This window comes from Urocitellus parryii, chromosome 3 (genome assembly GCF_045843805.1).
Source record: "Urocitellus parryii isolate mUroPar1 chromosome 3, mUroPar1.hap1, whole genome shotgun sequence".
NCBI classification, from domain to species: Eukaryota; Metazoa; Chordata; class Mammalia; order Rodentia; family Sciuridae; genus Urocitellus; species Urocitellus parryii.
This window is the reverse complement of record NC_135533.1, coordinates 57,776,415-57,789,715: the sequence shown is the minus strand read 5'-3', so window position 1 is coordinate 57,789,715 and position 13,301 is coordinate 57,776,415. Positions and strand designations below refer to the sequence as shown.

Below are 13,301 nucleotides of genomic sequence, written 5' to 3'. Positions count from 1 at the left end.
AGAAAAAGAAAGCAAGCATGGGAAAAATTGAATAATAATATGACTTAATTAACAATATAAGAAAGTCATAGAGAGCTAGGCACAATACTGCATACCTATAATCCTAGCACCTGTAATCCCAGAGGTTGAGACAGGAGTATTACAAGTTCAAAGCCAGCCTCAGCAATTTAGCAAGGCCCTACACAACTCAGTAAGACCCTGTCCCCAAATTAAAAACACAGAAAGGGATATAGCTCAGTGGTTGAGTGCCCCTGGGTTCAATTCCTGGCGCACACACACAACACAAAAGTGATAGAGAATTTTTCAAAAATGCACATAAGCATGGCTGAAGTTTGATTTCTAAGAAATAATTCTAATAACTAGAAGAGAATGTGAAGGTTCTCAATACATAGAAATAATAATATTTACAAAACACATAAATGGGACTCTTCCTTCCCCCAAATCAAACCTAAATCTGATAGAGGTTCTAGATTCAACTACCCATCTGCAGGAATTACAGAGGGCAGGTGATAATGCAAGAGAACAAACTACATTGTAAAGTTGCAAACAACAAAATTCTGATTCTAGGAAACTATAGGATAAATGATCTACTTTTTTCAACAAATAAATTGCAAAGAGAAAAATGTGGAGGAAAACCTATGAATTTAAAGACTTAAAAATATTTATTTTAAAAAAACAAATCTTTAGTGTATAAGGATGCATACTTGGAAGATAAAACTTCAACTAGAAGAATATAATAATAAGCAAAAATAAAAACTAATATTATTTGAGGACAGAAATGCAAAGTACTCTGATTTGATCTATGTACATTGTACACGTTATCAAATTATAACTCTACCCTATAAATACAAATATTATGTCAATTTGAATAAAATTTTAAAAATTGAAATAGATCCCTATCTTTCATCCTGTACAAAAATCAATTCAAAATGGATCAAAGACCTCAATATAATTTTGTGTGTGTGTGGTACTCAGAATTGAACCAGGGCCTCCCAAATGCTAGGCAATCACTCTACCAGTAAGCTACATTCCCAGGGATGAAAGGCCTAAGTATAATACCTAAAATTTTTAAACTGCTAGAAGAAAACATAGTGGAAATACTTCAAGATGTAGGAACGAGCAATGACTTCCTGAGACAGGTATATTTTCCCTAAAGTACAGGGGGACAGTAAAACACCAGGTCCCTGAATGCCCCATTTCTGTTCCCAAAATACCTAGTCAAGATAAGGGAACAATGAGAGCAAGCCTGGCTGCAAAGTTCAGATACATATTATCTTGAAGGACACTGGCTTTCTCTTCGGTACATTGGGAGCTAGGGCAAGTTAGTGTTATCTGTAGAAAGCTTCCTTCTTGCATGTACATGAGAACTGTTGCTCTTGGGATGTTGGTAATCCAAGCTAACTAAGAAAGCTGAACCTGATGATGTCATTGCTTCTTCAGCCTAACATATAAAACCCCTCTGAGAGGAAACAGAACCGAGGGCACTGTGGAAAGGATACATTCACTCATCTAGCTGGTTGCCTCTGGACAAAAGACCATGACAGAGAGGAGGTGTCACTTGGTAAAGCACCTTGAAGGATTAAAGTGCTACCCATCACCCTGTCACCTCTGAAACTCTTCTTGGAGCAGTCTCTTGTAAGCTTTCCCCAATAAAACATATGTCTCCCATGCTGTTTCTGTTATTTGGCCTGTCTATAACCCATTCCACAACTGGGCTCTGGACAAGACAATAGGACTCCCATAGCTCAGGAAACAATAGCAAGAATCAACAATTAATCAATTAATGTAATTTAATTACATTAAATTACAAACAAAAGAAAAAATTATCAGAGTGAATAGACTGCCTACAAAATGAAAGAAATTCTTTACCAGCTACCCTTCTGACAAAGGATTAATATCCAGAATATATAAAGAACTCAGAAACCTTAAAACAAAAAAACAAAACCTAATCAACAAATGGAAAAATTAATTGAACAAATACTTCTCCAAAGAAGAAGTACAAATGGCCAATAATTATGAAAAAAAGCTCAAAATCTTTAGTCATTAAGGAGATACAAATTAAAAGCAACTACATTCAGATCACCTCTCACCCCAGAAATCAAGAATACAAATAATAATAAATTCTGTCAAACTGGGGAAAGGAATTCTTATACACTATGGATGGGAATGCAAATTAATACAGCCACTATGGAAATCAGTATGAAAGTGCCTAAAAGAACTAAAAATAGAACTACCTTGTGATCCAGCTATACCATTCCTCAGTATATATCTTAAAAAAATAAAATCAGCATATTATAGAGATACCTGTACACCCAGGTTTATCACAGCAAAATTCACAATAGCCAAGGTATGGAATCAGCTTAAGTGCCTGTCAACAAATGAATGGATAAAGAAATTGTGGCACATATACATGATGGAGTATTACTCAGCTATAAAGAACAATAAAATCATGTCATTTTCAGGAGAGTGAATGGAATTGGAGATCACCACATGAAGTGAAATAAGTCAGATTCAGAAAAATAAGCATCACCTCTTTTCTCTCATATGTGAAATAGAGGGTAAAAGAAAGATAACATGAAAATAGAAGGGAGACTGGGAAGAGGAAGGGGACCGGGGGAATAGGGGATGAGAGATTAAGAAAGGGTAATAGAGTAGAGAAAATTATCAAAACAGGTTATATACGTCTACAAATATGCCACAATGAAACCCAATATTCTGTATAGTTAATACACACAAATTTTAAAAAGAATTCTTCCTACCTTTAAAAACTAAAATTTTGACTTGAATTTCATGTTAATCAGAAAAGATATTTATAGTATACAATATATTTACCTCCCAATGCCTCAGAGGCTTTTGTATTACTTTGTTTTTGTTTACTATGTAAAATTAGTGTTGAATATTAGTAATCCCCTTCAAGTATTGCTGGACACTAATTACGAATTCTCACCTTTGTATGTAGCTCTAGTCAAAAACAAGCATTTTGCCCACATAATAAGCAGCTACTCTATGTAACGTTCAACATCATCATGGCTGACAATAAGGATATTAACCATTTATGGAGAATGCTAAAATTATAAATTGTATCCTCAAAATTTGACTGGAATATATAGGTAAGGGTGTGTAAATGTCTTTCCAGTCAGTAAAAATTACTTATAACCAAATGATATTTTCCTGGCCTCCTGCAAAGAAATTAAAATTAAGACTTAAAATTCTCAGAAGGAAATAGAATTTCAGTATCAAAGGGATTATAAGTCATAGAATATAATTTTTAAGTAGAGTCAATTAAAAACCTAAATTTGTTTGGAAGTAGGCAGTTCTATATTGCTGATATAGATTTACTTTGTGTTTTATCTTTTTAAAATGCAATTCTTATTTTAAATTAAAGAAATTATATATGACAAGAATTTGCTGAACTTGGTGGCCCCTACCTATAATACCTGTGGTGTGAGAGGCTGAGAAAAGGGGATCACAAATTTGAGGACATCCTGGGTAATTTAGGGAGATTCTGTCTCAAAATAAAAATGGCTGGGGATGTGTCTCGGTGATAGAGCACCATAGTACTGCATGCACACACACACACACACACACACACACACACACACACACACACAAGAATTTACCCTTCCAAGTGCCAACACACATGAAAACATGGTAAGAGCATCAGCGATCACAAGCTAAAGGAAATGACAACAATAGAATATCATACAATTCAAGGGAAATTTTCCTGGATATCTATATATGAAACACTGTACCAAACATGGAGGAATCAAAAAGAAATAAAAATTTGTCTCTGTCCAACCTAATCTAAGAGAAAAGGCAAAAAAATTAACTCAAATCACTAAATGATAAAGTATAATGTGCACTCTAATAAAGTTACGAGCACAACATGTCAGTACATATCACTTTTGTTGTTGGCATCTTGGCAAGTTTTTAAACAAGCCTTGAAAAAAACGTAGAATTTTAAACAATCGGAGTTGAGAAAAAAAAACGGCATTCAGGGGCAAGAGAAAAGCATGAAGAGAGAAAGCCATGGGATTTTCAGGACATTGTGGCAAGTCTTGCCAGTTTGTGCTCTATCAGGAGGTACAGGCTATAAGAGATAGAAGATAATGAAACAGCAGGATGGGGAAGAGACTCCAAATCCATGCCTTCAGTAGAGAATTTCATGCTTATCTAAATTTTGAATGATCAAGGTTTGGTCTTAGGAAGATTAGGTGGATATCAATGTGCAGGATGGACTGGGGGAGAGGCAGGCTGGAAGTGTGAGGGCCAGTAAAGGAAGTTTCTGCAATTATCTTAGCAGGAGGTACTAGAAGGAAAAGATTCAGGTACAAAAAACTTTCTATGGAAGAAAATGATTGGATTAAATGCCCATTGTCGATATAGGATGAATTTGATGTTAGCAGCCTACCTCACCCAGAAACTAAGCAAACAGACTATATAGTCAGTGGTGTGGGAGCCATAGGATCTCCTAACACTGAACTATATGTTGCCATGGTGGGAGAAAGGTAGTAGTGTTCTGTGAGTATACAGATTATGTGGGACTTTGCTGTATGCACAGGAGATTGGAAGAGAAAACCATTCAAGAAACTTCTAGTGCTCCTTTGCTTCACTGACCACAGAATAACTGTTTCTGAATTGTCTTGTCTGTATTACCTTGGTCATACTTCAACCAATATTTAAGGAGTGTTTACTGTGCCCTAGAGATTGTTGCAGACAGCTCTGGAAAATCAGTGGGAAAAAAACCCCAAATTTTGCCTTCAGGGAACTTGCATTTTAGTGGGAAGAGACAGATAAGGGACAATGCACATAATTATATAAATGCAAGATAACATGTGGTAAAAGTAAAATATGCTATGGGGGAAAATCAGCTAACTAAGAAGGGTGGGAGTGGTGGCTCAGGGGTCAGGGTTGGGCATTATATGGAGAGATGTAGCAAGTTGTAGTCTCTGAATCTTGATGTGCTGGTTATATAAGGATGCAGCTAAGAGCTGTGTTCACTAACTCCCCCAGTTTCTTCCTAATGAAAACTCATGAGAGTTAGGTTTCTATACAATACCTGACTTCTGGCCACCATGAATCACCTAATCAATCACATTTCCCTCTGGGCACTAACAGCCAGAAAAGCTCAAAGGAAATTTGTAATCATTTTCCAGTATGTGAAGTCTCAAAGCATTGCTTGTACCTGCTTTCACCTCATTTTCTGAACATTCATTTTATTGTTGTCCTGACTTCTTCAATTACTTTAATCTTTTTTTAACTCACAAATAATGGCATTTACTTGTAGGGTACAAGGTGATCTTTTGATATGTGTTTACACTGTGGAATGATGAAATTATGTTAATTAACATACATCACTTTACATACTTATCATTTTTTCGTGATGAGAACTCTTGAAATCTAATAATCTCTTACAGGGAGATAAATATGAGTAAAACAACATATCCATGTATAGACTTGTCATAGGAAACACATTAATCTGTACCATTAATATGAGTTAATATTTATAATAATAAAAAGAATACTAGAAAAAAGTAGAAAAAAATCTTCTGTCTTAGCAATTTTGAAATCCATTTCATAGTCAACATGCTGTATGATAGATCTGTAAAACATTCATCTTTACTGAAACTTTGTACCCTTTCAATAACCTCTCCCCATTCTTCATCTCCCAATGCGATTTCACTTTTATCACATTGTTTATTTTTTCAGTTAAAATCCAATTTAGAGATCTGGAAGTTATAAATGAATACATAAAAATAAATTGCTAAAGCTACTTTATAAAAATTTTTTGACCTCTTTTGACACCAAAATTAATGGTTTTAATTAAGTCTAACCTATCAAAATAATACTTTACAAAAGTTACCCCCCATGTAACTCATGAAAGGTTGCATTTGCCTTCCGTAGCCATCTCTGACACTCTGGGTACTTACATGAAATTGACACAGCCAGTACCAGCGGGTGGGGCAATCCAGACGAAGCTGAGGTTGGTTGTGGGCAGGTGACTCACATGAGAGGCCACCACACTGCACATAAACTGGTTACCAAACTGGTGGTCAGACATGATCCCTGAAAGACAGAAAGGAAGGGTCACTGTTATAAAGAGAACAAAACAAATTCCTTCCTATCATGGTACAAAAATAATTCTTGACATTTTAATATTAAGATTTATTATGCACCTTGGACTTCATATAAGTTATGTAACTTTTTTCATTGCTAGAGGAAAATTAAGCATTTAAAACAGTATTAAGAAATTACCTACTATAGCATTTACCTTGATTTTGTTGATTGATCTTTGCCCATCAGTAAAATCCACCAGGACCCATCTGCCATTGAATACATTTGGGTTTCTCAGAATGTAACAAAAAGACAACTACCATGGGGAACTTGGAAGCTTCTCAGTATGAGGATGCTAGGAGGAGCTTATTAAAATATTTGAGCTTGTATTGGGTTACTTCAGAGAGTGGGGAGATCAGGTTTGCCCAGGAGCTTTGCAATTTTAGTACTGAAAGTCCTGTATTCTGGGACACTCCCCAGTCCCGTTGAAGTTTCAGGAAAAGATGGTTCATCTTCTGGATCTGGGTCATCACAAAGTAGAAGTAACTTTGTTACTGAGTATCTTCATACCAGAAAGGTAAATCTTAGAGTAACCTTGTCTGATGTTCATGTTTTATGAACTTGCTTATGCTCAGCATGAGAACACCTTAACCTAGCTGTGAGCAGGTCAGAGTAATCTTTCTAAAATATGATGCTATTCATCATATTTCTCTACCAAAAAAAATCAATAAACCCACATTGTATATAGCAGCACTATCCAAAATAGTAGACACTAGCTAAAATGGTAAATTAATTAAATGTAAATTAATTAAAATTAGATAAAATTTAAAATTCAGTTATTCAGTTGCACTGAAGCTGAGCTGAAGCCCTAGGAACTCACATTTTAAATGCTCAGTAGCCAGCCATATGTGGCTGGTGGCTGCCATATTGGACAGTAGAGAACAGAACATTTCCAGTATCACAGAAATTTCTACTGGATAGTGCTGATCCACAGGATAAAAATCAAGATGTCTTCTCTCAGGTTTTTTTTAAACCTCAGCTTCAGCACTTCCTGTTCATCCCCTTGTATTTTACACACCCCAAATACCAAAAGAGTCCTTTCTCCACATAGGCACAAGCTGTATTCTCTATCGAAAATGCTCTCTTCCCACCTGTCCACAATCCCCTGACTGATCCTATATCAAGATTTAGCTCATTTTCTCCTTTGACAAGTCTCTCCTCTCCATCTCCCAGGCCATTTTGCCATACTGAACCATGACTTAATTCCAAAATAGCTCTTAGCCCAAGGTATCTGAATGTACTGTTTTCTTACCTTTCAACACTTCTGAAGACCTCTAAATGAACAAATCAAGTCTCCTCATCTACATTCCCCTAGCATCTAGCAAAATATGCACAGTCAATATATTACTTAATTTACTTGTATCTCTGGCCATTGGTCTCATGATTTAAAAGGCCTTCCTATTCCCTAAGATTTAAAAACATATTCTCTTACATTTCTATTAATTCATTTTTACATTTACATCTTTAATGTCTCTAAGTTTTATTTTGTTGTGCAGCACAAGGTTATTGCTTAACTTCCCCCCCCCCAAATGGTTCTGGATATCATCATTTCCCCCTTGGTATTGTGAGAGAGTTATCCACTAACATGGACCAGACACATATATCTTTCCACAATGAATTTACTGCATAAAAATAAATTCACATGTCGTATCATTTTTTTTAGCTCTAATTCACTGAACATACTCATGTTTCACTTGGTATTGTGACTAAAGGAATCACAGATTATTTTATTTCATTTCAATCTTAACTACCAATATCTATAAATTCAAGTTACATATCATATATTACACAATGATATATAGGCTATAGAAAGTTATTTAATTTTACTTGACTCTAATTGAAGACAATGAATCTAAAATAAAAACGAATCTTCTCAAACATTTCTTCACCACTAAAGATATTTAGGAAGGATTAAGGCAGCCAGAAAGTTTCAAGTGGCCTATCGGGAACAAAGGCAGAGAGCAAATACAAATGCAGAGTCACTGCAGGTGGTTAGATAAAATTATGAACTAGCTAAAGAGCCTGTTCAGAACACAGAGCTGTTGGAGTTGTAACTTATTCTATGCCAGGGTCCAGAAGGAAGGAAGGCAGTTTTGAATTGGGCCACATCAAGCAGGGAGATCGGCTGAGTTAAAGCCCTAGGGACAGAGTAGGGAGTTCTTAGCCTGTTGACCTCATGACCCATTCACGAGATGGTCTGATGGTAGGCTGGCGTGTGCCACTATACCACCATTGTAGGTACCCTTCCTTTTTTTTTTTATTTTTTTTTTTATTGCTTGTTCACAACATTACAAAGCTCATGACATATCATATTTCATACATTAGATTGAAGTGGGTTATGAACTCCCAATTTTACCCCAAATGCAGATTGCAGAATCACGTCGGTTACACATCCACAATTTTACATAATGCCCAATTAGTAATTGTTGTATTCTGCTACTTTTCCTATCCCCTACTATCCCCCCTCCCCTCCCCTCCCATCTTCTCTCTCTACCCCATCTATTGTAATTCATTTCCTTTTTTGTGTTTCAGGTGAGGGGGCTGCATCTGCAGAGATTGATAAGCTCATGGGCCTGATTTTTTGTGAAATGAGTGTGATACACCCATGCATCCAGGTGCTTCTGACTTAATTTGATAAGTTAGCAAGTGATCATTTTTTATCAGCATGATAATTTTTTCATCACTTTGTGCCTTATGGTCTATTTTTACAAAATATAAAGGCATTCTCCATCCACATGGAGTAGCTCATGTCAAACTACTGCTTTATAATATGCAGTAACTCAGAGCTAGGCACATTCTATACAAGATGAAGTAAGTCAGAGGGGCACAGTGTGCTCTACGCACTGAATTTCATGATGGCTCCTTATACGTTTCTCTGTTCCCTCCACTCCTGTATTCTACCAAAGTGACTTCTCTGAAAGGATGATCATGTCAATCCCCAGCTAAATCTCCTTAAATGGCTCCCCATCAGTTTCCAGAGAGATTAAAAACTCTTCAGCATCAGTTACAAAGTTCAGCAGGATCCACCCCTCCCTGCTCTCCCTTCTCATCCTTTATGCCTGGCTCCACAGCCCTTCTCTAGCACTGGTGGTAGAGCCCCCCTCACCCACCCCTGTGAGCATGTGCTCCCCTTTAGTCATAGAAGCCCCCCACCTTTTCTTTCCTCCCACTCATCCCTGCTCAATTAACTGCTATGTGCTTGTCAAGGCAAGGATCCATCTAACTTCTGCTTAACATCAAACACTGAGAGAAGTCACTTACTGTGCTAGGCCTAATGACAGAAAGATACATCAGACACAGCTATGCCCTCAAAGACTTCCATCCTCACTCATTGTCCCTGCCCTGTGTTTGAATAGTTGCCCTTCCTACATGTTATAAGCAATTTAATTAACTTTGTTTTTTTACTAAATATATGAATAATTTAAAAAAATAAGAACTTCAGAAAAAAAATATATATCTATCACCTTAACTTGTGAAGTAGAATTTTTTATACTAGAAAGTCATTCAGAATAGGACATAAGTGGCCCAAGAAACAGAAAAACAAGTCTATATCTGACATGTACAAAATATGTTTTTTTTTTTCTCATTCAAAGTTTTCTTCTTTAAAGCTGCATCTGAGACAAAATTCATCAAGCTGAAGAAACCACAGGGCAAGGAGGAAAAGTGACTCCCAGGGAATCACAGAGTCTCAAAGCAGACTCATAGCCATGACTCAAGCACTGCCACCCCCCTCTGAGCAGGCAGAAGGCAGGGACCCAGTGTGTGGAAAATGACACATCTGCAGGAGTCAGCCTGGCCAAAAAAAAAAAAAAAGAAAAAAGAAAAAGTCCAAGCCACAGTATTGTGGGAAGGGAAATGAATTGAACAAAATAAGAGTTCAGATCTCCACATTCCTCATAACCCTTCTTAGAAGGTGAGTCAATGTCTAGGCCACATACTATTTGACAGGATTTTTATAAGGTGGCTACTTTTTGTCCCACTCCAGGTGAATATCCCATAGAGTAACATTTTTACAGTCTGACAGTCTAGCACAGTAGTTCTCCAACTTTCCTATATGGAGGCATCACTGGAAGAGATTTAATAAACACTGGCACCCAGTGTTTATACTGGCATCCAGATTTTGAGCTAACTGGTTTGGAATATAGCTTGGATATTGTTCACCCAGCAATTCTAATTAGCAGCTAAGAATTTGCATTAAAAAATGCCTTAGTAGAAGATTGTTTAAAATTCAGGGCTTAGAATCACACTGTTCATATCACCACAATACAATATACAGTTTGAAAGTATCCAACAGAGCCTTACCTTATGTAGCTTAAAAATTATAAGTGTGCAGTGGTCTTTGCCTTTTTAACCTAGAGCACTGGCAAAGTATACTGCTAATACATCATAACTGGCATTTTCTCTGACAACATCTAAAAGTCAGCCATAGTTGTAAAATTCTATTTGTCTAAATATCAACCCACATTGGGGAAAAAAAACATAATTTACAGAATCCCTATTTTGTATTAAACATTGTGTTAAGCTCTATGGAGATATGTACAAGAAATCTGGAGGTACTCCCTGCCCTGAAGTGACATGAGCTGTACATTCTAAATAAACCATTAGAAAATAAGTATGTGCTAACTGGGCCAGATGCAAATCAAAAGTAAAAAAGTAATTCATTATAATGGCAACTTATGCTTATTGAATACTTACTATGATTGGGTACTGTTCTAGGTATTCATGAACACTTACTTATTTGTGAGGTAGAAGTTGTCAAGTTCCCCATTTTACTGGACGCGGGCAGTGGGAAATGTTGAGAGCCACAGCTGAAGGGGCCCCAGCAAACTTCCAGCTGCCAGCAAACTTCCAGCTGCCAGCTGATGATTGGCTCATAGCGGCCCCAGCAACTTCTAGCTGCCAACTGATTGGCTCCTCTGCGGTGATGCTCATTGGGCTGTTTCCCCCGCCCTTTCAGACCATGGAGCTGCTCACTGGGGGACGTTTTTGGCTCCGCCCACGTGACCCAGCCAATCGGCCTCAAGAGCAGGAGGAGTGGGGAAGGTTGAGAGGCTTGTGGGAAGCTGGTGGTGGCAGTTGGGCTCTGAAGGTTTTTCCTGAGGAGCTGTTTTGTTTGGCATTTGTGGTTCTAAAAATAAAGTTCGTTTCTTTTGACAAGTGGCTCCTGAATTGTGCCCAGCCAGACTGCAGCAGGGAAAGTAGAAATAAAAGAATTTGCTCGAGGTCCTATAGCAAGTGGACAATGTAGCCTGGGTTCCAACCAATTCCCCTGCTACACAGTCAGAAAGAGCTTTGTTGAAGTGTAAGAATGGACTGAAGGAGAAGCTACAATTTCCATATTTGCTTTGATTGACATGAAGCAGCAGGAGATAGTCAAAATACTGTCCCCTCAGCTCTGCACACATTGCTGTATGACCTTTGTCAGGGTGTCCCCACTCAAGTTTTATTCTGACAACTCTGAAGCCCTGGTCCATGGTCACTAAGCTTCATAGCTCTCTGAGAGCAGTTTAAATGAACAGAACAAGAACAGGAGGACATTGCACAAAGGCAGACACCATGAGCAGGGATGCCCTTAGAAAATGAGAACTAGGAGAATGAGAGCAGTCAGAGTTGAATTCTCTCATTCTACAAAACATAATTTATTGCATCCACCATGATGATGATCTGAATGCCTTCTGTGTCACGAAAGATATGTACCATCTAATTAATAAATGTGAGTTGGAATCCCATTCTTGAGATAACTGCATTTCAAATATGATCACGAATTTTAATTTACATTAGTGCTTTCCCTGCTGCATGCCAGATAATAAGATACACGTTGTGTTTTTAAAACTACTTGAAAAAGTGAAATAAGAGCTATATTAAAAGAACTTAATTATACTATGTTTTTTAAAGGAGGTAGGTACAAATAAAATGTATACATATGCTATGAAGTTATAATAAAAGATCTTTATGTTCATTGTTCTGGTTACATATAAACTGTCAAACAAGAAATTTCCACATGGAGTTTCTTCCCCAAAGAAAGATGCTATACTTTTCTAAGAGAACTGGGCTCTGAAAGTAAAAAAAAATAAAAAAATTAAAATCACTTGTGGCTCTCCTGATCTAACTGTTGGCAAATGGTGTAGACTTTTCTTCAAACTCTTAAGTTCTACACCTTGATAGCTGTTGATTTTAGCAAGATGTTAAAGCATCTGTGTTACAAAACATTTTACTTTTGAATATTGTGTGTACACATTTGAGAACATGGACTGTTCACTAGCAACAACCAATCTAATTCTTTAAGACAACTATTATTTTAATGAAATATAGAGATTTTAAATTCACTAGTTTACAAATATCCACTATTTGTCTTCTTAATCAGAGTTGTGGTGGAAGGACAGAAATCGATAGCAGGGTTTCCTTTATCCACATTACACTTGTGTAAGATTAGTCTCACAATGTCTTCAATTATTCTACCATTGCCTCCATGATCCCTTTTAAGACAGTGACACACATTTCTGTGCCTTCCGGGATGTCATTTTCCTTGACAAGTCTTCAGTTATTTTAAGTTTGTGACTAAACCTTGCATGAACCCATTTTCCCACAGGAATACTTCTCTATGCTTTTAATGGGCATGGCTTGGGTCTTCAGAACTGTCACTAGAAGTTCTGTGATTTCCCCATCTCTAAAATAAAATATACACATTCTCAAAAAAAAATGTAGTTCTCTATGTCCAAGAAACACAGTGAAGATTTTATCACCCAAAATAACCCATGTAGTAAGAAACTGACATATTGATATTAGGTTTATTCTATATTGTGTAGATGTGGATGATTCAAATCTCTTTAGTTTGTAATTTGTGGTAGTTACTATTAAAGTGGACAGAAACATGTCCTGGTTTATTTTTCATGGATTTCAAAAACTAAGACATTAGCAGATGGACTATCACTACACAGAGCAAGTATATTAAATCTACAGATTTTGTCACATGAAAAATGTAACTTCCATATATTAAAATAATGAAGTCTTAAAAGAAATGTTATTTTATTATTTCAAACACCGGAAGAAATCTTGGTAGAACATTGTGTCAGGACGCCTAGTAATTATTGACTTATTTCTATATAAGTATAAATAAGAATGGTACAAAGATTTTAGATGTCTTCTACTTTCTTTCATTTTGATCCTTTGCTTTTTCTTAGATGTCT

At 36.7% G+C, this 13,301-nt stretch overlaps 1 protein-coding gene across 2 annotated transcripts in view; it reads right to left on the bottom strand.

Annotated features, from left to right (window-relative positions):
- The window catches only part of Reln (reelin), a 452,281-nt gene that overhangs the window by 309,176 nt on the left and 129,804 nt on the right, over positions 1 to 13,301 (bottom strand). For both annotated transcript variants that reach the window (XM_077796721.1, XM_077796720.1), the window contains exon 3: positions 5,931 to 6,066. In XM_077796721.1, the coding sequence (XP_077652847.1) occupies positions 5,931 to 6,066 (136 nt within the window). The remainder of the gene's footprint in view (positions 1 to 5,930; positions 6,067 to 13,301) is intronic.